Raw genomic sequence first — 26,905 nt, forward strand, 5'->3', positions numbered from 1 at the left:
AGTTTTGCTAATCACATTTTCTTCTCCACCTGCAATTCAATCCTAAACTAAATGCCTTTGCGCACTTCGCAAACTACCGTAAGTCCAATAGAACTTCTCTTGCCATAGTCATTTTCAATCTAGTGTATTGTAAAAAGTGTATGTTTCATGCAGAAAATGAATATATAATGAATAACATTTTAGATATGTCTTCTAATAGTGGCATGCTTCCATTAGTGTGTGAACGGGCCTGTGCTCCGTAGCTTCGTGGTGGTTCTACTGTTGGGCGTCTCTTACGGCAAGCGCAGGTGTAACTATGCGGAGATACTAAACTCATACAGAGAGATAATCTCCGTAGAACTTCAGAATTTGGTATGTACTCATCGTTGCAAGCACTCTGTGCGGCACTTTTATTTTGACATGACATTGCATGGCATAGTGGCAGAATCGCTAAACTCCAATAGTTATACATAACTCAACACAATCTGCCTTTTTTATGTATTTCTTATCGTCCTAAGTAATGGGGTGATGTTTGATCAAGGCCTTGGTCATAGTGCCCTCCACTGTTTGCTTTTTACACTGTCAGTATAATGGCAGCGAAATGACTAGTGCGACTGTATGATTGTGATAGTTGATAAATGTGCTCTGTTGCAGAATATGACAGACTCATTTGACTCATCTTTAGAGAGGAACCGTTGTCCTTCAGGAAAGGTATGTTTTACCTGCCACAAGATGAGACCCTGTTAGTTTCAGCACCATGGACAGGGGACCCACCCCCTGGAAACCAAACTAATTTATCTCGTATAATCTGGTCTACAAGAACTTCACATGTTATATATTTGTCAGATGCAGCATGTCCTGCACTCCATATATGGAATGACACAACAGTTCTTATGCCAGGACAGGCCTGGCCGGCCACATGGGGACATTGATAAGCCAGTGGAGAAGATGGAAAAGCTGATCAGACAAAACTGCAGGGACATTGACCTGGTGAGGCCCAACAAAACAGACCCCCATCGCTGCATACCACCAGAGAAATACAAAATGTTTGCTGGCTGTGATGACTCTTAAATCTAATACCAATTTATAATTTCAGGTGAGAAGACAAAAGAGTGTGTCCTGTTCCACTGGAAAGAAAACAAAGGGAAACAAAAGAAGAAGAAAACGGCTCATAAGGGCACTGAAAAATTGTTGGCAGATTCTCCAGAGCATGTACACGTCTGCAAAATAATCTTCAACTTTTACACCACAAAGCATTGCACCTTTTCAAAAGTTCGTACGTGTATGCATATTGTGTATCGCTTAACAATAATATTGCAGGCCTGCATTTTCAAATGTTGTGAAGCAAAACTTTATCGGTTCTGAGGCTGCTTTTTGTATACCCAGTTAAGCTCACATCACCATTACAAAACTGACCACGAATAAGCTCAACCATGTAATGCAATCTAATGTTTTTGTGGCAAAACACTTTTCAGTCATGACTGTAGATAGTAGGTTTCGTTTTTCACATTCTCTTCATAATGCTTTTCTTATTGTTGCTGTACTCTTTAAATAAATGAAAAAATCCAACTGCTTTATACCGAACAATAAATGACTGCCAAATCCGTTCAGTGCCAGTACATTTAGTGAACAATTCCTTAGTGGCAATGAGAATAAGGAGGCTTGTACAACGCCTGACCTAAAAGGGCAGTCAGTATGAGTTATTTACTCTGTGAATAAATGTTAAATGTACTTCTAAGATCTCAGATAGTATCTATAAGCAATGCAAATATTTGTGTATTCAAGGTTTCAAAAGCAAGGTTTTTTATTTTGGGGATGGATTTCCTGTCATAATTCTGAGGACCTGCAAGGACCCTTGTGAAATTGTCTTCACGCCTAGCTTGTTACTATTAACAACTTGCTAACATTGCCGGTCAAGGTGGGGTTTCGTTCCTGCCTTATACAATGGCTAGTATTATATCGTCATTTGTTATTTTCCTACAACTTGTTTGCATCACAGGCGCCGTTTTTGAAGATCAAGTTGGAAAATTCGATTGGTATGTACTGTAGCAGGCTAGCATTAATTATGTGGCTTGCTAGCAAGCTGACTAGCTAAGGAAGCTAACTCTGCAACTTAGCATTTACCGCTGTATAGATGGTAGCCTACAAGCAACTATTAGGGTGCACACCTTTTAGTTACACATGGCCATGCACTGTCACTTATATTTCGTATTTTGTATAACAATGATAGACATGTAGTTAGCTAGTCTATCAAACTGCTGTGTGTGTGTCGTACTGTCCAAACGGGAGAGTGAATACTGTACTACACAAATCTTTAGGAAGGAAACATTCAAGCTAGCTCTGATTCTCATCTTCTTTCTTTTGATCAAATAAGTAAACATTGCCAATGGGTGAACATTAATGTATGACAACATGTTTGCTATGTTTAGTTTATAATACTGTCAACTACGTAAATAAACTAGCTCGGACTAACAATAACTAAATAAACTGTGAGTTTACTGTCCATATGTATATTTTTCTATCCAGGCGACAGCAATACGTGGGCAATGTGCGCTTTGCGCATATAGACTCGCAATCGCAGGCCTCTAAGAAGCTACTTTTAGCTACCGACCAGAATATCTTTGCCTCACTTAATTCCAGGACTGGAGACCTCAGTGAGTATTTCGTAATTTATACAATAAAATGCACAGCTTGTACTAGGATTTTCCTTTTTTTTTATTTGTATGATTGAGTTATGATTGAGTTGTTTACAAACAGTTTGCACCTCCACTGACAATTGTTTTCTATATTTTCAACAGCTTGGCGACATGTAGACAAGGCAGGACCAGAGGGAATTATTGATACTCTTCTCGTGCATGGAAAAGGTGACCAAATAATAGTCGAAAATTTGAATTAGTATTTGACATGTTATATTGTCGCATAACATCTAAAGTGAGGTTTTCTTGTTAAATACAGAAATACATCGTTGGTGAAATAAGCTTTCCACCAGTCCCGTCATTCCCATTCTTTTAGACTTTTTAGATTTAGTTTAAATTAGTCTTATTGTCTTATAGATGCTGTATTAGTTGTTGGTAATGGTCGCCTGCTTCGTTCCTGGGACACAAATATTGGAGGGCTCAACTGGGAAATGGTGCTTGACACTGGAAGGTATTTGTTGCATGAATTGACTGCATTTAATAAGTGTAAGGGTGATTCATCACACATGTTTGACATGTCTCTGTACTTATCCACATTTCAGTTTCCAGTCAGCATGTTTGGTGATGCAAAACTCTATGAGATATGTGGCTGTTCTTAAGAAAGCTGCTATTTCCGTCCACTACCTCTCTGATGGCCATGAGGAATGGGTAGAGAATCTCCCTGAGAGGTAAGCAACCATTCCTGTATTTGGAATAATAATAGAATACTTTTTTTGTGACCCATTTGTGCTGACAATGATCATGTCTTCCACAGTCACACTGTGAATTACCAGGCAGTCTACTCCGGGGGCGATGGGGAACTTTATGTTCTGGGAGTGGTTGCTCATTCACACCTTGCAATTATAGAGTATGACATTAAAACCGGAGAAATCATGAACCAGGTATTTTTATCAGCAGTCTAGTAGCAATTGTCAACTCTTTGTTACATACATTGCTGTATTGTGCTTTTCCGAACCCAGTTCACTTACTGGTTGTGAACTGTATCCGTAGAGGTCAGTTGAAGCTCCATGGCTCTCCAGTGTGCAGGGCAGCTGTGTGGTGGTAGGCCAGGGGACCCTGGTGTGTGTTGACCCTGTCACCATGGCTCTCTACACCCTTCCCCTCCAGACAGAGGGACAGATGAACCAGATACTCCTGCAGGTATGTATATACCAATAACAAACACTATTCCTCAAAAAATACCAAGCTTGATTAAACCATGCAGGCTGAATGATTTTTTAAATTATACTTTGTATAATACTGACAAACTTTAAACTTGTGTTTGTGGGGAAAACGGCAACATGCTTATGATTGTCTCCTCTCCATCTCACCCTAGTCTCTTGACCTGGAGGTGACCCCAGGGTTCCAGCCCGTCCTTGTTTCCACCCAGCCTAACCCAGCTCGGCCTCCACTGTCAGAGTTCTTCCTTCAGCTGGGGCCAGACCATCACCTCTTGATGCAGCTAAACAACGATCTCATCCTCACCCTCAGAGACTTCAAACCTGTACATCATTCCATCCAGTCTTGTTTGTTTATTATTTAAAAATATTAGATGCTCCATTGCACAAAGTTTGGTTTGATTCATCCCAGGTTCACAATGGTTATGAGGCCCGTGAAAACTAAACATCTGTTTCTTGTTTTAGGCTTTCCTTGTTTCCTTTGCAACTACAGGGGAGAAGACAGTGGTTGCTGTCATGATGCCCAAAAATGAAACTGTGAGTATTTCTTCCTCCTTTTCTTTCATCTTCATAGTCTGTGACTTTCTGTTGAACTGTTGCAGTTGTTTTTTGTACTGGGAGGGATGAGCCTTGTATGTGTGTAAATATTCAGACTTGTTTATTCCCAAGCATGTGTAACCACCACCACCATTATTTTACTGTAAATATCCAACTCAGACACTAGCTGTAACCCCCAATTGCCCTCTGTCTTCCTCTCTAGGCAAGCTCCATTAATCTTTTCAGTGCTGATTCTGGCCGCAGGCTCCTTGACACAACTGTAATCTATAATATAGATCCTAATGGGGGGAAGCCATGCAAGGTAAGTACACAGATCAAGGGTATTTGCCTAGCAGTTTGGATATAAACTTCAATGGAACCCTAAATATGGTAACGTTTGGTTATTTGATTTTTTTTCCAGCTGTATGTCCATGCCTTTCTAAAGAAGGATGATTCTGTTGGCTATAGGGTTCTTGTGCAAACTGAAGACCATGCTCTCACTTTCATACAACAACCTGGTACTGTTCAAACCGCTCTGTGTTGCAAATAGCATAGCCTGCATACTTCATTAAGGAGCAAAGAGTTTGGCTACAATGTGTGGACCTAAGTTGGCTGGTTTTAAAATTCTCACCCCTTTCTGTTTTGCCTGTCTTTGAAGGCCGTAGTGTGTGGAACAGAGAAGAGGCTCTGGCTGATGTGGTTACCATGGAAATGGTGGATCTACCACTTACTGGGACCCAGGCGGAGCTTGAGGGAGAGTTTGGCAAGAAGGCTGGTAATGGATTCAACTAGAATTTACTGTGCTTAACGTTACTACTTAATATTTTTATCATTTGTAAGTTTGTTAAATGCTTTGGTAGGATTTGTTTGGGTCCAAAACCCAGACCCATGTGTTCCAGGTAGTATGTTGCTTGTTCGCCTGACGTTTCGGTTTTCCTTAATCTACTTTATATGTCTGTCATTGGCTTCACTTCTTGCTTTGTTTTTCTTTTGCTCTTTCTAACCGCTGCGCTTGGATCAAGCCATACAAGGTAATGTGAAGTGCTGTCCTTTATCATAGTATAGCATCTGCTGCACAAGTTTTGAAGTGTTGGTCTTTACAGTACAGGACTTCATGAGAGAAGCATAGTTCAGGCATGATAATCGGGCAGCGAGCGTCATTATGCTCATCAACTACACCTGTGTAAGCCTGCTTCAAGCCCATTGGGCCACGTCCGGTAAGGCGGCAATATAATGCTGCACGGATACGCACACACTCACTCCCTATTGTTGTATTTGCTGTGCTGCTGCCTCCACTATCCCCATCTCCCCCATGTTGTCTGTAGATTACTTTTTAACAAAGGGGATTATTACTTTATTTGCTCCCTGCCTCATATTGTATGTATGTTGCTCGCTATGCTGGAGGCAGGGAGTGCTTCCCCTAGAATAGATACAGTCACTTTGGCAAAATCAAACCTATTTCCATGTCTATAGTTATCAATAAATGTAATGGGCTCACCTAAACCCATGTAAAGATCCTCTGGCCTTGGTCCTGTTTCATCACTTCTCTTTGGGGCTCTGTTCTGTGACTCGGTGACAGAACTGCAGGTTCCTGTAAAGTGCTCTAATCCCCTGTTCTCCTGCTGTGCATGTAGATGGGCTGTTGTCCATGGTTCTGAAGAGACTGTCCTCCCAGCTCATCCTGCTGCAGGCGTGGCTTGCCCATCTGTGGAAGCTGTTCTATGATGCACGCAAGCCCCGCAGCCAGGTCAAGAACGAGGTGACCATCGAGAACCTGTCCAGAGATGAGTTTAATCTGCAGAAGATGATGGTTATGGTGACTGCTTCTGGGAAGGTGAGAGATAGAAATCCCCAATCTATTGTTGTATAATTTGTTTTTGGTGACACCGTCAACCTCTTTGCTAAACTGGGATACCAGTTCACCCAAATAATAGATTAAAGTGTACTCCTGTCTTGACTACTAGTTGATTTGCCTAGATAGTCATGTAACAAATAATACATTTTCCCCCTCTTGGTCCAGCTTTTTGGCATTGACAGCAAGTCTGGCACCATCTTGTGGAAACACTACCTGGAGAATGTCCAGCCTAATGCAGCCTTCAAGCTGATGGTGCAAAGAACCACCGCACACTTCCCTCATCCCCCACAGTGCACTTTACTTATCAAGGACAAGGTAGGATGATCATACTTAACGCTTAACCAGCCATCACTTATGTTAAGTAATTGTGAAAGTGCAAAACAGTTTGTGTCATATATTTATGTATCAATGTTTTTATGTCTTGGTATGTTCTTTAGAGCACTGGACTTGCCACTCTACATGTTTTCAACCCCATCTTTGGAAGGAAGAGTCATATTGCCCTGCCTGCTTTGCCCCGGCCTGTTCTCCAGTCTCTGCTGCTACCGGTCATGGACCAAGATTATGCCAAAGTCCTGCTGCTTGTTGATGACCAATACAAGGTTGGTTGGCCAAAAGTGGACTGAGAATTAGATGGCCTATTGTGAAGTTGGAGCATGGAGTCCTCAGTTCCAGAAACCTTTCTTCTCCTCTTGCCTTCAAATGTGTCATGTTTGTAAATGAACCTTTTTCTTTCCTTCCTCTTCCATATTTCTAGGTGACCGCTTTTCCCTCAACAAAGAATGTGCTGCAACAGCTGCAAGAAATGGCGTCCTCCATATTTTTCTATCTGGTGGATTCAAACCAGGGAAGACTGAGTGGGTTCAGGCTACGCAAGGCAAGTGGGAAGCACCATGCACAAAGTACTGTATGTGATCTGTGCCAAATGACTGCCACTGACAAGGAGGCTGTGTATGTAACTGCAGTCTTGTTGACTGTGTTTTCCAGGACCTCTCTACTGAGCTCATCTGGGAGGTGGTAATCCCCACCGAAGTGCAGAGGATTGTCTCAGTCAAGGGGAAGAGGCCTAATGAGCATGTGCACTCCCAGGGCAGAGTGATGGGAGACAGGAGCGTGCTTTACAAGGTGAAGGCTCACTGGCTGGATTACGCTCTAGCAGAGTTTAAAAACTGTAATCATGTTACAGTATCAGTAAGTACAGTAATCACGTTTGTGTGTTCACTCCTGTAGTACTTGAACCCTAACCTCCTGGCCGTAGTGACTGAAAGCACAGACCTGAATCAGGAGCGCAGCTTTGTGGGAATGTTCCTGGTTGATGGTGTGACTGGACGCATCATTCATGAAGCCATCCAGAGGAAGGCCAGAGGACCAGTGCATTTTGTCCACTCCGAGAACTGGGTAGTGGTGAGTAAACCGTTAATCCCCTGTTCAGAAAATCAACCGAATTATATGTTCATAGTTATACTGTAAAATGTCCAGGAAACTATATACAGTACTATACATGTTTCATTTGTACTTGTCCTGTCAATCTCCCATTTTTACACAGTATGAATACTGGAGCACAAGGTCCCGGAGGAATGAGTTCTCTGTGCTGGAACTCTTTGAGGGAATGGAGCTGTACAACAGCACTGTGTTCAGCTCACTGGACCGCCCTTACCCACCCCAGGTCCTTCAGCAGTCCTACATCTTCCCCTCTCCCATCACCACCCTGGAGGCCACACTCACAGAGAAGGGCATCACCAGTCGCCACCTCCTGGGTCTGTGCCATCAAATCACATGGAACTGACATTCAGTATAAGATCTGGCACTGAAATATATATGTATTGTTCTCCCAGTAACCCACCCAACAATATATTAAAAATAATCGCTGTGCATTTATCCTGTGATCTCCTTTGTGTATATTTTTGTTTTGTAGTGGGTCTGCCATCAGGAGCCATTTTGTCTTTACCCAAGATGTTTGTGGACCCACGGAGACCTGAGATTGTCTCTGAGCACAGCCGGTTAGTGGAACTACACATCCCACCTGTTACGGAATGGCCTACCCCAGTCGATGAATAATTTATCCCTGTCAAACAAAAGCCTGAAGGTAAAAATATTATATGTTTTTCAGTGAAGAAAACCTGATACCCTATGCCCCAGAGATGCCTATTCGTACAGAGTGGTTCATCAACTACAACCAGACAGTGTCAAGAGTGCGAGGAATTTATACTGCCCCCTCTGGCCTGGAGTCCACTTGTCTGGTTAGCCCCTTTTTGTCATATTTAAAAAAATATTGTCTGTATTGTTTTGTTTTTATCACATATATTAGCAATATACCTTCATTAGTCACATTTGCCAACTATAATGAAAATATTAGTGAAACTAAATAAAAACAAACTGGTATTGCTTTCACAGGTGGTGGCATATGGTCTTGACATCTACCAAACCAGAGTCTACCCATCCAAACAATTTGATGTACTGAAGGACGATTATGACTATGTACTGATTAGTAGTGTACTTTTTGGACTGTTTTTTGCTACTATGATTAGTAAACGCCTGGCAGAGGTGAAACTGCTCAATCGGGCATGGCGGTAAAGTATTCACAGATGACCAGTAGGTCTCTGTCTTTATCTTGCCACTGCTACATGGGTAACCCCAGCCCATGGATATCGACAGGCTGAAACCGTCATCTCAGCCCGTAGTCCGTATCAGTGTTCCATGTGGAGTTGCTGGGGGAAATATAAAATCATGATGGCTGAAAAAGCTTTCCTGTGTTTTGTTTTTCTAATTTATTTTAACAAGTTCAAGAAATGTCAGGTCACTGAGTCTTTGTGAGATTTTATAAGTTAATGATTTAAACATTCTGTGTTTTATGTATAGATATATTTCTGGTCTCCCACACTGGACAAGGGCCTAGGTTGTTATAGCAAGTTGAAATCAGAGCAAATTATATAGATGTGGATTTTAGGCACATCTGACTGTAGAATAATAAAATCACAGTAACAAATTAAACTATTTGCTTTCTTCATTGGAAAATGTTTTCATAAATACGTTTGTAAATTTGGTTTCCTTGTATGGTGAAGCTGACTTGAAGGACCCTTAGAAAGAAAATAAAAGTGACTTTCAATTGAGTTCAGGAAAATGTTTTCTTTGTACACATTGATTCTTCCCAACGTTTAAATTGTGTATCCCAAACCCTCCTAAGCCAGACAACTCACTGGATAGTACAACACAACATTTTTTGTTGTAATAATGTTGGTAATATATGTTTAATTCCTTACTAACTTTTCTTTGCATACATTAAATGCATTTTACTGTGCATATAATAATGGATTTTCTATATATAGCTCTACACATAATTGTTTACCAAACATGACATGATTGCAAATTACTGTACCTACTAAGCAACACTGTATCAGGTTTGCTGACTGGCCCGTGCAGGGTCGGACCTTTTGGCTCGGCCATATTTTTTCATGTTAGAAAAAAATCTGTAGCACTAGCTTTCTACAGAACCTCAAGATGGCGTCGAGTGGAGGAGATGTTGAACCAGAGTGGGCTGCAGCAGTACGACCGCTTTTATCAGCCTCGTATACGGCTTTTGAAACGAAAGAGCTACCTCAGCTTATAGGATCTATAATCAACAGGTAAGAATGATCATGTCTGTGATAATATCCATGTTCCTTACACAATTTGCTAATCCTTCGAGTCGGCTAACGCAAGCTAGCTAACCATTGCCACACAGGTGAGAAGGCTAGCTAACAGTTAGCTACCTAGCTTGTTAGCTAAGCTAGCTGTAGGAATCTGCTTCATCATCAGGCCGACCAGACCAGCTCTATTACCTAGCTAACTAACGTAATTATAGAAAACAATATATCAACATAATATAATGGGCACTCATACACATTTCTTATTTCTTCCTGCTAACGTTTGTATACTGTTAACTTTAGCTAGCTACCCATATTCATCTTGATGTTGTCAGCTCGTCTATCCAGCTAAATGCACAACAATCCAGGTTAGCTCGTTGGCTATCTAGCTGTTTAGTTGGCTGACTAGCAAAGTTCCACGGCAAGGGGTCATACCAACTTATGACATTAGTTTCATTAGCTAGATAGCTATCTTATGTTTGTTCATTAGCCTACTATAGACCGTATTGGTTGTGAGCTTTTAAACATTGTGTAGGGAGAGTAACTGCTAGTGCTAACTAAGCAAGCTTGTGCTAGCTTGTCACTGAATCTAATCTGACATACTGCGCTGAATCAATGTTGCATGTTTGTAAACAATATGGTGTTGAATTTGAGTTCATCATTAATGATGTTGTCATTGTTTTTACATCAACTAGATAGTTCTAGCTAGATAGTTTTAGCTGTGTTTCATGAAGTACCCTAATCTAAAACAATGTTGATCTAACACCTACAAATGATCTGACACTGTAAAACTGGAGTGGAATCACATGACAGTAGGGATTTTTTTTAAAGTCACGCTATACACATTTTCCAAACTTTGTAGGTATATGTTTGACATAATATGATAATAATATTATTGTTTTAGGTCAAGTAACTAATATCAATAAGAGAAAACCAGTGAAAGTGTAGGACATACCAACCTTCTTCAGAAGGTGCTTTAATATGAAATGTCATGGGAAAGGACATACATCTTTCGAAAGGGGAAATGAGAATGATTGATTAAAATCGTAACTGTGGGTTGAATGTAGGCCTTCTTAACTGTATAGTGATGCAAGTTATTTTGATGAAGTAACTACACTGTGGTTTTATCTTTTTATTGTAGCGAGTCTGAGATTCTACACCATGATAAACAGTATGAGCCATTCTACTCATCCTTTGTGGCACTTTCTGCCCATTACATCACGACAGTATGTGGGCAAAGTATGTATCCATACATAAACAATTTTTAAGTGCCATTTGTAATCAATAAGTGTATTTTTATTATGTCAGCAAATGTTAGTACACCTAGTAATGTTAGTATTGTGAACTAGCCTGTTTTATTTAGCCTACCGAGGTGGCTGGATTATATTGCCACTTACTTCCTGAATTGACTGAACTGAAACTGAAATGATTTCAAACCTAGTGTACTGTAGGCAGGATTGCCTGTTTTGTTTGAAAGGAGAGCTTAGAACTGAATTCAAATTTGTTTACATCTGTCATCCTTTTTTCTAGTCCCAAGGAATCAGTTGCTGTCGGTAGCAGCAGCCTGTAAAGTATTGATTGAATTCTCATTGCTGCGGCTGGAAAATCCTGATGAAGCATGTGCTGTGTCCCAGGTGAGACGCAGTAGCCAGTTACTAATGGAAACATTGGGGATACTTAAGGAGTGCATATAGACAGCTTGAGCTGCCTTGATGTCAACGCCATAGTAACTGTGCCCGTCCTCCCTTTTTCTTCAGAAACACCTGATCCTTTTGATAAAGGGTTTGTGCACTGGCTGCAGTCGACTGGACAGGACCGAGATCATTACTTTCACAGCTATGATGAAGTCTGCCAAACTTCCCCAGACCGTCAAGACCCTTTCAGATGGTGAGTCCCTGCTAGCCATTAAGTCCTGCCTGAAAACGTCTTGCCCCAAAGTTCAACATGACAACGGCGCGAGAGAAGCGAAGAGAGAGCTGTTTCATCAAACTTCAGTTTAGTTGCGTCATGAATCTGATGCGTGTCCTGGCGGCCTGCTTCTTGTGTGTGTGTCTGTTCACAGTGGAGGACCAGAAGGAGTTGCCTAGCCCGGTGAACCCCGAGCTGCGACACAAAGAAGTCCAAATGAACTTCTTCAATCAGCTGACCTCTGTGTTCAACCCTGACCTCACCCTCCTGGCCTCTCCCTCCAGCCACACGCAGGTAAGTCCTGCGGGAAGACAAGCACCTGGAGACACTTGAGGAATAGACGTTGACGGAAAGGAATTCAGTCCTGGAAAGAGGCTTTGCTCTCCCTGTCTGATGTGTAACTTTTTGTGTGCAAGGTTGAGAGTGAGTGTGACGACCAGACCACGACAGACCAGGCCTTGCAGGCCAAAATGAAGAATGCCTTCATCTCCCAGAATGTGTCTAGTTTACAGGAACTTGGTGAGCATGTGTTATATCTGTTCTATAACCTGATCAGGTAAAGTGCACCTAGTGTAAGCCTTGCATAAGCACAATGTGGTGATATATTGATGTTTCTGTGTGCAGGAGGGTCAGAAAAGTTGCTGCGGGTCTGCCTCAACCTGCCATACTTCCTACGATACATCAACAGATTTCAGGACGCCGTCTCGGCCAATTCCTTCTTCATCATGCCAGCGACTGTTGCAGACGCCACCGCTGTCCGTAACGGGTGAGTTTGACGGGTCCTTTTTCCAGCCGAGACGCAAATGTCTTTCAGCATTTATTTACACTTCCTGATATTGATCTCTTACTCCCACACCACTGCTCAGGTTCCACTCTCTGGTGATAGATGTAACCATGGCCTTGGACACTCTCTCCCTGCCTGTCTTGGAGCCCCTAACTCCAGGGAGATTACTGGACATGACTGTACTGGCCCTCAGCTGTCTCTATGCAGGTAGGCACCACTCCCCTCTCTGCTAGCTTCACATGGGATTTGACAGATGGATTTGTGGGAGCCTGTCAGTCTGCAGGTGTTTCATGCGTGGTGGTTGTGTCTCCTCCTAGGTGTGAGCGTGGCCACGTGCATGGCTATCCTTCAGGTGGGCAGCTGCTTGCAGCTCCGCACAGCCTCCACTGGATCCAAGGAAGAAGATTATGAGAATGATGCTGCTACCATAGTACAGAAATGTGTGAGTGTAACCAATGTACCACACGATAGTCAGTATGTGCCACACAATAATGTGTGGTTAAAATAACTGTATACCGGTAATATACAGTGTGCCTCTATTATAGTCTTTGACCTTTCTCATTTGCCACTCTGTGTTTCATGCAGTTGGAAATCTATGAAATGATTGGCCAAGCCATCAGTAACTCCCGTAGAGCAGGCGGAGAGGTAAGGCTTCTGTAGTGTCCAGCCTGTCTTTCCTGTTCTCATGAGCTGTGTAGGATGGTTCTAACTGAGGTCTGTCCACCTCTGTGTTTCACAGCACTATCAGAACTTTCAGTTGCTGGGGGCGTGGTGCCTGTTGAACAGCCTGTATTTGATCCTCAATTTGAGTCCCACCGCCCTGGCTGACAAGGGCAAGGAGAAGGATCCACTTGCTGCCCTGCGCGTGCGTGACATTGCAGCTCGCACCAAAGACGGGGCAGGCTCTCCTAAACTTGGCCCAGGCAAAGGGTAAACACTTTCTAATCACACTCAGCTCAATAAAACCAAATCCTTGCCTTTCACGCTGTCCTTTGCGATGCACGATAGCGATGTGTTAACCCACGGTATCTGTCTCTGGATCAGACACCAAGGCTTTGGCGTCCTGTCAGTCATCCTGGCCAACCACTCCATCAAGCTCCTCACGTCGCTGTTCCAGGACCTGCAGGTGGAGGCTCTCCACCGGGTCAGTGCAGTAAGTGAAACCCCTCCGCCCAGCACACACTCAGTACCAGACAAGCATCAAACAGCACAGTGGAGGGACATGATGTGCGGCTGGTTCCCAGTGATGCTCCATTCCCCTCCAACCCCTCTGTTCTCCCCAGGGCGGGGCCAGTGACGGGCCCCCGGCCGAGCTCTCCATCATGGCTCAGAGCACCTCCATCCAGAGGGTCCAGAGGCTCATCGACTCGGTCCCTCTCACCAACCTGCTCTTCACTCTGCTCTCCACCTCCTACAAGAAGGTGCACTCACGGGCTTTAACCTGCTGCCGTGTTGGCAGCGCCCGCCCAGCCTGCTATCCAAGCCAAGCCAGTGTTTCGACGGGGTTGCTTTGATTTGCGTGGCCCGCTGTTTGAAGGCTGTATCTCTCCCTGTCCAGGCCTGTGTGCTCCAGCGCCAGAGGAAAGGCTCAGTCAGCAGCGATGCCAGCGCTTCCACAGACTCCAACACCTACTACGAAGATGACTTCAGCAGCACCGAGGAGGACAGCAGCCAAGGTACTCTAGCAACCTCCACCACCAGGAACCCCCTCCATCCATCCAACACCAGGAACCCCCTCCCTCCCTCCATCCACCACCAGGAACCCCCTCCCTTCATCAGGCGGAGGGAGGGATGAAGCCTCCTACCATTTTCATCCTTCTAGCCCAAACTTATGAAAGTCTTATTTCAATATTTCAAAAGGATAGTCATGGGATGTACTATTCATGCAAGGTCATGCACCCTAAACTATACATGCAGTACAATGCAGGCCTTGATAGACCATATTACAAGGTTATGCTTTCATTATCCTGAAGCTGTGGGGAGTAACAAGCTAAAGTGTACATTTCTGTTATCAATTTTAGAGGTGCTTTTTTTCCATTAATGTGAGTTTTTCTGTTCCTGCTGAAAGCCGAGCTCTGTTTGTGTTTGACCTGGGCTAGCGTCAGGGTTGAGGAGAGCCAAAGATGTTTTGAGAGAGTTTTGGTGTGTCAGCCGGCGTAAAATCTCAGTTGGCATTAGACGGAACCGAGTCAGGCAGCCTGAGAGTGTAGAAGCAGGTTAGTCGGCGCAGGCTTCAGGTAGCAGTCCGCGCTCACGCAGGACGCACACACACAACTCTCATTCTCACACCATTGCCCCTGAAGTCCACAACGACAGGCTAGTGACAGTTTCTGTTATTTCAGCAGAGAGAAGACAGGAGAGGACAAGAGCAACTTGTTCATCAGGTCAGCAGCTTTCTGTCCCTAGACCACGGAGCGGGCTCCACTCGACAGTCCTAGACCTGCTTCCTCCACTGTGTTTGTGTCAGTACAGACGGCTGCTCCTGCCAGCTTGGTTCAGTAGAAGCAGCAGCAGTAGTACTAGCACCAGAGCTACAGATGACCATATCCTCCAACATCCAGCTTCCTAGACTTTTGAGTCTAGCTTGGCATGAATTGATCTGGGCCAGTTTTCTATCTAAATGGCTCTAAGTAGCTCAGTGTGCCATTCCCTTTGAGCTATGCATCAATAAGCCCATATGTTGTTTTCTTCCGGCTTCTCACATAAATAGTGTGATCCTATGATGCATGCAGCTATGTGGATGGTAGTTCACTGACTGATCATGGGTATATCTGTCAGAGCCTGACTGCCATTAGGTTGGATTGCATTTGAAACGTATACAGAATTTGTGTATCAAGACAATTTGTGAAGAAATGGAGAATGTTTTGATCTTTGAAACATTGCGGTTGGCTCTGAAATATACCCATGTTTTGATTAGTTTTTACATTTTACACTTAGATGAAAGCTACTAGAATCTGAGTACTAAGTTCAAAGACAGTTTGGATTAGCAGTGTGTTGCTTTGTGTGAGCCGCAAGCTAAGTCATATCCTAAAGAAGCATGAGTAATTAAAAAAATAATCACACCGCATTAGTCAGTAATGTTTATGCTGGTGGGGATCTACTTCATCAGCAGGCCTATGCACTAAAGGAATGTCTCGCACCAATAGTCTGTGTGTGCACAGCAACTACTTAGGTGTGACTGGTGTGTTATGTAATGCCATATGGCCTGTTTTCAGATGATGACAGTGAGCCCATCTTGGGCCTATGGTTTGAGGAGACAATATCTCCCAGCAAAGACAAGGTGGCCCCTCCGCCCCCTCCTCCCCCCCCTCCCCTGGAGACCTCCCCCAGGCTGAAGAGCCCCAGCAAGCAGAACGCAGGAGAGAACGGCAACATTCTGGCCGGACGCAAAGACCCTGAGCTGGTGAGTCCCAGCCACAGGGGGGAGCTGCCCCACAGGTCAATACTGCTAAACTGGAATGGTGTTGCTGATGGACCGTCATCCATGTTCCTCTGCTCTAAGCTCATCCCTTGTCACTGTTGTTCCAGTTTCTCAGCCTGGCCTCCAGCATCCTGAACTTCATCACCTCCTCCATGCTCAAGTCGAGGAACAACTTCATCCGCAACTACCTGAGCGTGTCTCTCAATGAGCAGCACATGGCAACCCTGGCCAGCATCATCAAAGATGTGGACAAAGATGTTAAAGGTTGACCACAAAATATATGAAATGCTTGTCTGGAAAGTACCTGTATAGATTGCGTAATTGACCTCGTGTCAAGGTTAGTGAGTGATTGGCCTCCATTGTTTCTTTAGGTTCCTCAGATGAAGAGTTTGCCTTGGCTCTGTACCACTTCAACCACACCCTGGTAACATCAGACCTGCCCTCTCCCGCCCTGCAGGTAACAGGAACTTCCTGTTTGTGTGGTTTCTTTAGTTTACTTTTACACAAACGCTTCGATGCTTTTGTTGCTATTTCTGCTGATGGGGAAACCTCCATGTCTCGCCTTTTGTCAGAGCACCCTCCTCCAGCAGCTGGGCGTGGCCCCCTTCTCCGAGGGCCCCTGGCCCCTGTACATCCACCCCCAGTCCTTGTCCGTTCTCTCCAGACTGCTGCTCATCTGGCAGCACAAGGCCACCCAGCAGGGAGAACCAGACGTGCCTGAGTGCATGAAGGTTTGGGAGAGGTACAGTAGAGCTTCCACTACACTCATGATGTCCAGCTGTTATTGCCCATATCAACGTTCCCACGATGGATGACCTTGTATCTGCAACGTCAAGCGAACGTTGAGCAACACACTGAAAGCATTAAGGCGACGAGTCTCGTCCAGCAGTGGGGGGGTCAAACCAACCTGTGTTGTTTCCCTGTCCCGTCTGCTGGCGTGCAGGTTTGTGGGGACCCTGAAGCAGCACACCATCCAGGGCTCCCTGCCCGGGGACGAGGACCTGAACGTGGAGCACCTGCAGCTCCTGCTGCTCCTCTTCCACAACCTGTCGGAGCGGGGCAGGAGGGCCGTGCTCACCCTGGTCACCCAGGCCATCACCGAGGTGGCCCAGAACAGGGACTCCCAGCTGAAGGCTGTGCCCCTCAACCTGGCCCGCATGCTGCTGGTCCTTGACTATCTGCTGCATCAGTTCTCCAAGGCGCCCATCTACTTGTTTGAGCAGGTAAGCGGATCGCTCTCGTTCTTTGAGTGGTTTTGTTCCCAGGCTTTGCTCGGTTGGTTTTGACCTGGTGTGCGGCGTATGAGGTAACTGCCAGACTGTGATTTTCAGGTGCAGTACAACCTCCTGACCCCGCCCTGCTCTGGAGGGGGCTCCACCCAGGACGGGGGCAAACGCTGCTCCTTGCCCCTGTACTACGGCTTCAAGGAGGTGGAGGAGAACTGGTCCAAGCATTGCTCTGCAGGTAGGAGGACGTCTCAGTCAGCACCACTCTTAGAAGCCTACTGCACACATAAGACGTGTTGATCTTTCTCTGCAATCTAACCAGTGACCGATCCTTTTGCAGATTCCACGCAGCAGCCCAAGTTCTACTGCATCCTCTCCCCCGAAGCCTCAGAAGACGACCGCAGCCGCCTGGACGGCAAGGTGAGACCCCTCGACCACAGAGCTTTCGGCGTGTCCTCCGAGGTAAACGAGCAACCGTCTCACGGTATTGATATCTGTGCAGGTTTTCCAGAAGCTGTTCAATGGAGCGGTGAAGTACGATGAGCTGTACTCCTGGCTCATCTCCCTGCTGGCAGCTGGATCTCAGTTTGACACGGCCAGGAGGCAGGAGAACAAGCCAATCAGTCCTATGGTGAGGAGCCTGGAGCCTGGCAGTCTCTGCTCCACATACGCTCCACATTTGGGAATGACGCCTTCAGGTCATTTCTCAAGAACAGATCGATTGATTACCGCATGGTCATGTTCCGGGTTTGTGGCCTTCCTTGTCGTCTATAGGAGGCGTGCTCCCTGCAATACTACTTCCTGGTGCTGTGGAGGATCCTGGGAGTCCTGCCTCCCGCTAAGGCCTTCATGGAGCAGCTCAAGGAGGGCTGCAGTGACTCCAGCGAGAGTGACATCCTGCACACCCTGCGCTGGTCGTCACGCCTCCGAGTCCCCACCTACGTCAACTGGATCAAGGTCCGTCCCCGTCCCCCTCTGCTGCTGGGGGGCCCCCTCCCAGAGATGTGCAACGTGCAGGTGAGAGAGGGTGTGTGAGTCTGGTGTTCACCTGTCACTCTGTGGTCCACGGCAGGAGCACCTGATCAAGCAGGGGATGAAGTCGGACCAGGCCGCCACTCTGATCGAGATGACCGCCTCCAAGTGCAGCAGTGTCAAGTACGACGTGGAGCTGGCTGAGGAGTACATTGCCAGACAGGTACGGTGGAGGTCTGACCTGGAGGGCTACAATACCCGACTTACCTGTGGGACACCCGTCATGAGAGCTGCTTGACTGGAGGTGGTGCTTCTCTGTCGTAGATCTCAGCCTTCTCCTGTGTGGACCCCAGCAGCATCCTGCCTCTCCACCAGGTGCCCTCCCTCCAGGCCATCTACACCCTGGACGCCGTCATCTCCAAAGTCCAGGTGTCTCTCGACGAGCACCTCTCCAAGGTGGCTGTGGAGACGGACCCTCACAAGTCCTCAGAGATCACCAAGAACCTGCTGCCTGCCACTCTGCAGCTCATAGACCTGTACGCTGCCTTCACCAGGTGAGACCTGCACTGCCCCCTCCGCTGAGATCACCACACAGCATAACTAGCTGGACTGAGACGCTTATGGGATTGGTTGGAAAATAAGGAGCAAACCCGTGGAAACCCTTAAAGGGATGGTGCACAAAAGGGATGTGCTGTGGTGTGCACGGCTTGTTTGCAGTGATGTGCTGTCCTTCTGCCTGACAGGTCGTACCTGCTGATGAGCCTGCCTGAGGAGGGCGACAACAAGCCCACCGAGGCCAAGCTCCAGGGTTACGCTGCCGTGCTGTCCATCGGCTCCACGCGCTGCAAAGCCAACATGCTCGGTACGCTCGACCCTGGGCCGCTTGGCTTCATGCGTGCTTTCACTTCACACCCAAAAAAGACCTGTTCCACCTGACGACGTGTACTTGTGACTTCACAGGCCAGAGTATTATGCAGAACCTGCCCTCAGCTGTGCAGACGCTGTGTGAGACTTGGAACAACATCCACACCAATGAGTTCCCCAACATCGGCTCATGGGTATGTGTGCGTTTGTGTCTCCTTCACACTGTGTGTGGTGTGGCGTGGCAAGGTCATGACGTGTACCATGCACATGGCTGAGTCAGGTGTTTGTCCTCCTCAGCGTAATGCCTTTGCCAACGACACCATTCCATCTGAGAGCTACATCAGCGCCATTCAGGCGGCCCACCTGGGAACCCTCAGCAGCCAGTCCCTGAGCCTGGCCGCCTCGCTCAAACACATCCTGCTGTCTCTGGTGCGCCTCACCGGAGACCTCATCGTGTAAGTGTTCCTTTGAATCAACCCAGGGCCACGGATCGAATGACACTATTTAGGTGCAGGGGCCCTTTAACCCGTGGTGCTTGTCCCCGGCGGCAGGACGGAGGAGCTGAACCCTCCGCAGGTGGTGCGCACGCTGCTGCCCCTGCTGCTGGAGAGCAGCACGGAGAGCGTGGCGGAGATCAGCAGCACGTCGCTGGAGCGCATCCTGGGCCCCGCCGAGTCGGACGCCTACCTGGCCCGCGTGTACGAGCGCCTGGTCACCGGCTGCTACAACATCATCGCCAACCACGCCGACCCCAACAGGCAAGAGCGCACGCACACCAGAGGGGCTTAGCCCCCGACCATGGACGGATTAAGAAACCACGGGCCCCTGGGCCTGGATGTGTCAAGGCCCCCGCGCCCCCCTCCCCCTCCCCCCCTCACCGCCCCAAAAAATATTTTAGCAAATGTTTTTTTTTGGGTCAGCAATTATATTGATATTGTTGTTTAAAAACGCAAAAGTACTTGAGTAATCAACAAAATAAACAATGTTTGTATTCCAAAAATATTAGATAGTTGTAACCATAGACTAGTGTACATTTGTAGCCCACACAACCCTCTCTCTTTCTTGAAAAATGACCATCATAGGCTTAACAATATTATATCTTCAATAAATAATGTGTGTTGGGGGTGCTTAGACACAGCTGTAATGCAATTTTTTTGCACTTCCTTTTTGGATTTCTCCCTACAAAGTTGAAGGGCCCATATTATATGGAGTACTCAGCCCCTCTAAAGTCCGATAGATAAACTGAGGGGATGAACACTCACTTGAAAGGTATCATGATGGTTTCTTTCTTGTGACATCTTCAAAGTGAATGTTTAGGCTATTTTTTTGTTTAATCAGTAGGACTTTTGGGGCCCTGTTAAAGACATCAATGACTTAAGCCTAGCATATACCGGCTACAGCGCATATCATCATATCAATACACTAGTACATATCAAGTTAATAACAGCGACGATACGCAGAGGCTCTGGGTTAGGGGCCCCCTGAGCTCCTGGGCCCCAGGGCCTCGGCCCGGTGGGCCCGCTGGTTAATCCATCCCTGCCCCCGACACACAGGTCGACTCCACCGAGATCAGGAACCAGGACTAGGTCTAGGGAGATGTTTAAAAGTCTGCTAGACTCTGTGCAAGCTGCATGTATGGCCCTGTGATTGTGAGGACTCTGGTGTCTCCTAGTGGTCTGGACGAGGCTGTCCTGGAGGAGTGTCTGCAGTACCTGGAGAGACAGCTGGAGAGCAGCCAAGTGCGCAAGGCCATGGAGGAGTTCTTCTCCTTCAGGTTGGTTTCCTGCCATGTCTTCTCATGGGAGATTCTCGTGATCCCAGCACCCTGTTATCATAACCCACTGTGGCCTTGTCTTCTTCTAGTGGGGAGCTGGTCCAGATCATGATGGCGACAGCCAACGAAAGTCTGTCAGCTAAATTCTGCAACAGAGTGCTGAAGTTCTTCACCAAGCTGTTCCAGCTCAGTAAGTCCTCCTCTCTCTGCTTGTGCTTTGCTACCCCTCAGTAGGTCAACCAGACCATGTTGTGAAGTGCTCAGTCATCAGGGTTGTGGTTGTGACCTGGTCTCTGTGCTCCTCCCCCCCTAGCGGAGAAGAGTCCCAACCCCAGCCTGCTGTGTCTGTGCGGCTCCCTGGCCCAGCTGGCCTGCGTGGAGCCCTCCCGCCTGCAGTCCTGGCTCACCCGCATGACTGCCTCCCCTCCCAAGGACTCGGAGCAGCTGGAGACGGTGCAGGAGAACAGGCAGCTGCTGCAGGTGCTCACCACGCACATCGTCCGCGACAACAGCCAGGTGGGCGAGGGCGTGTGCACCGTCCTGCTCAGCACCCTCATCCCCATGGCGACCGAGATGCTGGCCACTGGGGATGGAACGGGCTTCCCAGAGCTGATGCTGATCATGAGCACCCTGGCCAGCGCCGGGCAGGGGGCCGGGCACCTGCAGCTGCACCGGGCAGCCATCGACTGGCTCACCAGATGGTAGGTACCCTGCTCCCTGGACCCTGGCAGGGAAGCCTTTCACCGTCACACTGTGTTGACTTCCACCTCTCCCGTGCAGCAAGAAGTACCTGACCCAGAAGAATGTTGTGGAGAAAGTGAGCGCAAATTTGACGCAGGGCAAGGTAACGGGACTTCTGGCATTCTAGTGTATATAGTCCTATTTTTCTGTTCCTTCACTGGCCAAAATGAGAACATGTTTAACCCCCCTCCCCCCTGCTTTCATGTTCAGCATGCCAGCATGCTGGAGTGCTCGTGCCACATCATCTCCTACCTGGCCGATGTGATGAACGCGCTGCGCCAGAGCAGCGGCCAGGGCTCGTCCGCCCTGCTGATGGAGGGGGAGGAGAAGGCCATGGAGGTGGACTCTGACTGGGTGGAGGAGCTGGCCGTGGAGGAGGACGACTCCCAGGCCGAGGACTCTGTAAGGACCCGTCCTCCAGCACACCACCAGGACACCTCCCGCTCTCCCTCCATACAGGGACACGTGTCCTAGTACTGACAAGTCCCATTCACTTTTAGTTCCAGTCTTAGGCTGTGCTGGTGTGGTGCTGGAGGGGAACACTTGAGACCAGACGCGCTCCCGCTTCAGTAAGCTGGCAGGGCATGGCCACAGAGCCATGCTGGGGCCCCCTGTTCATGTGTCACTCTGTCTTACCTTACAGGATGAAGATTCCCTGTGCAATAAACTCTGCACCTTCACCATCACTCAGAAGGAGTTCATGAACCAGCATTGGTAAAAGAGTGGCTCCCCCCCCCCCCCCTCGTGGTTGATGTGTGTGTGTGTGCGTAAGAACACGTGTCCACGTCTCCTCCTCTGTGCTGCTGTCTGAGTGTGTCGCCCTCCCCCTGCAGGTACCATTGTCACACGTGTAAGATGGTGGATGGGGTAGGTGTGTGCACAGTGTGTGCCAAGGTCTGTCACAAAGACCATGAGATCTCCTATGCCAAATACGGCTCTTTCTTCTGTGACTGCGGTGCCAAGGAGGATGGCAGCTGCCAGGTGAGACCGAATACTTCAGGTCATCATGGGAAGAGAACAACTGCGGTAACTTTGGCTTGCAAATCATTTCCCATTGATTTTCATACAGTCATTTCAGTTGGTCAGGGATTTAGCTAGCCCCCTCATCTGGCCCCACATTAGAATGCACTGTGAGTGTCTACAAAGGGGGGGAAACCCTCAAGTCTTTTTTTTACAAACAATTAGTTTACATGAATAAACTGAAACGGGTTCACTGTAACAATGTGGACAAGATATGCATGTGTAGTTAACACTGATATTGCATGCAGTAGTAAGAAAATGTAACACTAAGCGAATACTGTAATTTCAGTACTAAACTCACTAATCATCAAGTTACCTGAATTTATGATCAGTATTCTAGTCAGATATTTGCATCCTATTTGTGTTTGGTGTGTTTGTGGGTGTGATTGTAGTGATTTAGTGTGTGTATTAGCTAACCAGTTCTAATAGTTAACATGTGCTTGTTTTAATGCTCACATGACCAGATACTCCTGTCTACTTGTTTTATCAAACAATGTCTCTGGTCTGCATGTCAGTTATTAAAAACTACAAGCTGAGAGGTTGGCCATAAGTGGTGACATCCTACGTAACTCGGTGTGGAGTGTGTGTGAGTGTGTGTGTGCAGAGGTCTGCAGAGAGACCAGGTGAGGTCTGACTGGCTGTGTCTGTGGCCCTCAGGCCCTGGTCAAGCGCAGCCCCAGCAGTGGCATGGGCTCCACCCTGAAGGAGTCCTCCGCCTTCCAGAGTGAGCTGCGCATGCCCGAGAGCGCCATGCGCCACCAGAGTGCCTCGCCGGCCGATAAGGGCAAGGTGACCATCTGCGACGGCAAGCCCTGTGACGACGACAAGCCCAAGAAGAGCAGCGTATGCAAAAGCATCGAGGGCTGTCAGGACGAACTGCTGGCACAAGTGGTGAGGGCCTGGGTCTGGGGACCGCTCCCCTCAGCAGGGGCTGTGTCAGAGGGGTGCAGTGTGTTCACGCCTGTGCTCGTCACTCGACACCATCTCCCTTACTCACTCCTTGTTTCCCCCGTGTCAGTGCGGCTCGTCCACGGCTGCCGTCGTCCTGGAGATGCTCATCTTCCTCATGGACGCCATCCAGACCAACTTCCAGCAGGCGTCCGCGGTGGGCAGCAGCAGCCGCGCCCAGCAGGCCCTGAACGAGCTGCACACACAGGACAAGAGCGTGGAGATGACCGACCAGCTCATGGTATCACCCCCGTCCATCTGGCTCACTGGTTCTTGACCGATCTGGCCGATGCCATTGGGCTGTCCAGTGCCTAACCCTCCTCCCCTCCCGCCTGCTGTGCTCGTCCCCAGGTCCCCACGCTGGGTTCCCAGGAGGGGGCGTTTGAGAACGTGCGCATGAACTACAGCGGAGACCAGGGCCAGACGATCCGCCAGCTCATCAGCGCCCACGTCCTGCGCCGCGTGGCCATGTGCGTGCTCTCCTCCCCGCACGGCCGCCGCCAGCACCTGGCTGTCAGCCACGAGAAGGGCAAGGTAGCCAGGACGCTAGCTCTCTAAGCTGCTCTGAACACATGGATGATTAGACCATGGTCCTAGACTGTATGTGGGCAAGGGGAGCTGTGATCACGTTGTTTGTGTTGTGTTTGATCCCTACTGCAAACATTCCCTTCCTGTCGACCTTGGCCCCCTCTGCAGATCACAGTGCTGCAGCTGTCAGCCCTCCTGAAGCAGGCCGACTCCAGCAAGAGGAAGCTGACCCTGACTCGCCTGGCCTCCGCCCCGGTCCCCTTCACCGTGCTCAGCCTCACAGGCAACCCCTGCAACGAGGACTACCTGGCCGTGTGCGGCCTCAAGGTCAGTCAGCCGGCCTCCCCCAGCAGCTCCCTCCTCCACACTGTCCCGTCAGGATCCATCCCCATCCTGGTGTGTCCCAGTGACTCTGCCCCCTCCCACTCCTCTGACTCCTCTGACCCCTCCCCCTCCTCTCACCCCTCCCACTCCTCTGACCCCTCCCACTTCTCTGACCCCTCCCACTCCTCTGACCCCTCCCACTTCTCTGACCCCTCCCACTCCTCTGACCCCTCCCACTCCTCTGACCCCTCCCACTCCTCTGACCCCTCCCACTCCTCTGACCCCTCCCACTCCTCTGACCCCTCCCACTCCTCTGACCCCTCCCGCTCCTCTGCCCCCCTCAGGACTGCCACGTGCTGACGTTCAGCAGCACAGGCTCCGTGTCGGACCACCTGGTGCTTCACCCCCAGCTGGCTACTGGGAACTTCATCATCAAGGCCATCTGGCTGCCCGGCTCTCAGACAGAGCTGGCCATCATCACCGCTGACTTTGTTAAGGTTCGTCATGTTCTTACACGGCTTCATGGCGTTTGGTCGTTTGTTAACGCACAAGAACTTGTGTGCTTGTTTCACGGCTTGAGGAGTTGATGTTTGACGTTTGTGGACTGCGTAGATCTACGACCTGTCGGTGGACGCCCTCAGCCCCATGTACTACTTCCTGCTGCCGAGCTCCAAGATCCGCGATGCCACTTTCCTCTTCAACGAGGAGGGCAAGAACATCATTGTCATCATGTCCTCGGCCGGCTACATGTACACCCAGGTGATGGACGAGTCCAGCAGTGCCCAACACGGGCCCTTCTACGTCACCAGTGTGCTGGAGATCAACCACGAGGACCTCAAGGTAACTTTCTGGAAGGTTCCACCACCTTCTGAGAACTTACGGCAGCAGAAGCCTGTACATATCTGTTTGTACCAGGTGAACCTGGAGGACAACCTGGATGCTTTTCACGCTAAAAGGCCTATGATGTACCCTACATAAGGGGCCAGTCTAGACGTTGACCCTGTGAGGTGGTTCTTGTCCCTGACCTGCTGTGTGTTCTGGTCTACCTCAGGACAGTAACGGCCAGGTGGCGGGGGGCGGGGTGTCGGTCTACTACTCTCACGTCCTGCAGATGCTGTTCTTCAGCTACAGCCAGGGCAAGTCCTTCGCTGCCACCGTCAGCCGCAGCACCAGCGACGTGCAGAGGCTCTTCAACATCAATATCAAAGGGTAACCATGACTCCAACCCCACAGGGACACACTATGAAATGAGGACGTTTCACAGGAAAGGAGAGTCCAATCCAACCTGAATCTCTGTGTGTGTGTGTGTGTGTGTGTGTGTGTGTGCAGCTCCAATGGGGGCAGTAAGATGTCCCCTGCCCTGTGCCAGTGGTCGGAGGTGATGAACCACCCGGGGCTGGTGTGCTGTGTGCAGCAGACCACAGGCATCCCCCTGGTCATCATGGTCAAGCCAGACACCTTCCTCATCCAGGAGATCAAGACCCTGCCGGCGAAGGCCAAGGTAGGCCACACCACACACCCCGACACTTGGGATGAACCATGGGGTCAAACAAGGAGACTGGTAGATCTGTGTCGTCTGCACACGGCATCACGAACAGTGTTGTCGTCCTCTCCCCCCCCTCAGATCCAGGACATGGTGGCTATCCGCCACACGGCCAGTAACGAGCAGCAGCGCACCACCATGATCCTGCTGTGTGAGGACGGCAGCCTGCGGATCTACATGGCCAACGTGGACAACACCTCCTACTGGCTGCAGCCCTCCCTGCAGCCCAGCAGCGCCATCAGCATCATGAAGCCCGTACGCAAGCGCAAGGCCGCCGCCGCCAGTGAGTCCGCTCGCCGTCTAGACCTCGACTAAGAACGCCTTCTCTCTACAAACAAAAGACTTTGGTCTCCATGAGTTTGAGTTTCCTTGAGTTTTGGCTCTGAAAACCCTGTGTCCCGGAGGCGTCTCATATCGCGGGCATGTATGTGACAGCTAATCTTGTGTTCCCCAGCCACGCGCACCTCCAGCCAGGTGACCTTCCCCGTGGACTTCTTTGAGCACAACCAGCAGCTGACGGAGGTGGAGTTTGGGGGCAACGACCTGCTCCAGGTCTACAACGGCCAGCAGATCAAACACAGACTCAACTCCACCGGCATGTATGTGGCCAACACCAAGGTGAGAACACCCGACATGGGATGCGTTGCTCCGTGAAGGGTCTGCTGGGACACTCATGGCGGACGTCCAGTGATTTCACATAAAAAAAACACATACACAATTGTATATACTAACTATACTGTTACATGTATATTTTGGCGTCCTTAACTGTGTGTTTGCGTGTCTCCCAGCCTGGTGGCTTCACTGTGGAGGCGGTGAACAACAACAGCTCCATGGTGATGACGGGCATGCGGGTGCAGGTGGGCACCCAGGCCATCGAGAGGGCCCCGTCCTACGTGGAGATCTTCGGCCGCACCATGCAGATGAACCTGACCCGCGCTCGCTGGTTCGACTTCCCCTTCACCAGAGAGGAGGCCCTGCAGGCCGACAAGAAGCTGGCCATCTTCAGTA

The 26,905-nt window shown here is 48.6% G+C and overlaps 2 protein-coding genes across 7 annotated transcripts in view; both read left to right on the plus strand.

The window, feature by feature from the left end:
* Positions 1–1,814: 1,814 nt before the first annotated feature.
* Positions 1,815–8,957, plus strand: emc1 (ER membrane protein complex subunit 1). The gene is made up of 22 exons (XM_047040190.1): positions 1,815–2,015; positions 2,506–2,633; positions 2,778–2,843; positions 3,033–3,126; positions 3,218–3,343; positions 3,430–3,556; positions 3,666–3,815; positions 3,991–4,158; positions 4,298–4,369; positions 4,593–4,691; positions 4,791–4,887; positions 5,028–5,144; positions 6,004–6,203; positions 6,390–6,539; positions 6,662–6,823; positions 6,979–7,098; positions 7,209–7,346; positions 7,452–7,625; positions 7,768–7,978; positions 8,137–8,221; positions 8,332–8,461; positions 8,616–8,957. Exons 1-22 carry the CDS (start codon positions 1,924–1,926, stop codon positions 8,793–8,795), a joined length of 2,886 nt encoding a protein of 961 aa, XP_046896146.1. The 5' UTR covers positions 1,815–1,923; the 3' UTR covers positions 8,796–8,957.
* Positions 8,958–9,697: 740 nt separating this feature from the next.
* The window catches only part of ubr4 (ubiquitin protein ligase E3 component n-recognin 4), a 36,040-nt gene continuing 18,832 nt past the window's right edge, over positions 9,698–26,905 (plus strand). For 2 of the 6 annotated variants that reach the window (XM_047040959.1, XM_047040960.1), the window contains exons 1-48: positions 9,703–9,844; positions 10,986–11,083; positions 11,375–11,478; positions 11,602–11,731; positions 11,907–12,046; positions 12,169–12,271; positions 12,377–12,518; positions 12,619–12,743; positions 12,854–12,978; positions 13,122–13,181; positions 13,276–13,466; positions 13,581–13,689; positions 13,820–13,957; positions 14,095–14,212; positions 14,879–14,920; positions 15,752–15,939; positions 16,065–16,221; positions 16,329–16,414; positions 16,530–16,699; positions 16,901–17,180; positions 17,289–17,421; positions 17,524–17,603; positions 17,686–17,814; positions 17,958–18,140; positions 18,256–18,378; positions 18,480–18,709; positions 18,899–19,017; positions 19,116–19,213; positions 19,317–19,474; positions 19,571–19,777; positions 20,692–20,793; positions 20,883–20,983; positions 21,107–21,494; positions 21,574–21,637; positions 21,745–21,936; positions 22,178–22,248; positions 22,368–22,560; positions 23,212–23,445; positions 23,573–23,743; positions 23,854–24,036; positions 24,199–24,357; positions 24,699–24,851; positions 24,967–25,194; positions 25,406–25,563; positions 25,684–25,855; positions 25,979–26,180; positions 26,352–26,515; positions 26,686–26,902. In XM_047040959.1, the coding sequence (XP_046896915.1) occupies positions 9,720–9,844; positions 10,986–11,083; positions 11,375–11,478; positions 11,602–11,731; positions 11,907–12,046; positions 12,169–12,271; positions 12,377–12,518; positions 12,619–12,743; positions 12,854–12,978; positions 13,122–13,181; positions 13,276–13,466; positions 13,581–13,689; positions 13,820–13,957; positions 14,095–14,212; positions 14,879–14,920; positions 15,752–15,939; positions 16,065–16,221; positions 16,329–16,414; positions 16,530–16,699; positions 16,901–17,180; positions 17,289–17,421; positions 17,524–17,603; positions 17,686–17,814; positions 17,958–18,140; positions 18,256–18,378; positions 18,480–18,709; positions 18,899–19,017; positions 19,116–19,213; positions 19,317–19,474; positions 19,571–19,777; positions 20,692–20,793; positions 20,883–20,983; positions 21,107–21,494; positions 21,574–21,637; positions 21,745–21,936; positions 22,178–22,248; positions 22,368–22,560; positions 23,212–23,445; positions 23,573–23,743; positions 23,854–24,036; positions 24,199–24,357; positions 24,699–24,851; positions 24,967–25,194; positions 25,406–25,563; positions 25,684–25,855; positions 25,979–26,180; positions 26,352–26,515; positions 26,686–26,902 (7,243 nt within the window). In that variant the 5' untranslated portion in view covers positions 9,703–9,719. Of the gene's footprint in view, positions 9,845–10,985; positions 11,084–11,374; positions 11,479–11,601; positions 11,732–11,906; positions 12,047–12,168; positions 12,272–12,376; positions 12,519–12,618; positions 12,744–12,853; positions 12,979–13,121; positions 13,182–13,275; positions 13,467–13,580; positions 13,690–13,819; positions 13,958–14,094; positions 14,213–14,878; positions 14,921–15,751; positions 15,940–16,064; positions 16,222–16,328; positions 16,415–16,529; positions 16,700–16,900; positions 17,181–17,288; positions 17,422–17,523; positions 17,604–17,685; positions 17,815–17,957; positions 18,141–18,255; positions 18,379–18,479; positions 18,710–18,898; positions 19,018–19,115; positions 19,214–19,316; positions 19,475–19,570; positions 19,778–20,691; positions 20,794–20,882; positions 20,984–21,106; positions 21,495–21,573; positions 21,638–21,744; positions 21,937–22,177; positions 22,249–22,367; positions 22,561–23,211; positions 23,446–23,572; positions 23,744–23,853; positions 24,037–24,198; positions 24,358–24,698; positions 24,852–24,966; positions 25,195–25,405; positions 25,564–25,683; positions 25,856–25,978; positions 26,181–26,351; positions 26,516–26,685; positions 26,903–26,905 lie in introns of all 6 variants that reach the window. The other 4 variants (XM_047040958.1, XM_047040962.1, XM_047040961.1 and 1 more) reach the window with 4 other exon arrangements.

This window comes from Hypomesus transpacificus, chromosome 18, assembly GCF_021917145.1.
Source record: "Hypomesus transpacificus isolate Combined female chromosome 18, fHypTra1, whole genome shotgun sequence".
Lineage (NCBI taxonomy): Eukaryota > Metazoa > Chordata > Actinopteri > Osmeriformes > Osmeridae > Hypomesus > Hypomesus transpacificus.

Coding starts and splice junctions, on each gene's coding strand:
- emc1 (XM_047040190.1), top strand. CDS start 1,924: ATGGCTAGTATTATATCGTCATTTGTTATTTTCCTACAACTTGTTTGC. Junction 3,127..3,217: donor ATGGTGCTTGACACTGGAAG/GTATTTGTTGCA, acceptor TCCACATTTCAG/TTTCCAGTCAGCATGTTTGG. Junction 8,462..8,615: donor GCCTGGAGTCCACTTGTCTG/GTTAGCCCCTTT, acceptor TTGCTTTCACAG/GTGGTGGCATATGGTCTTGA.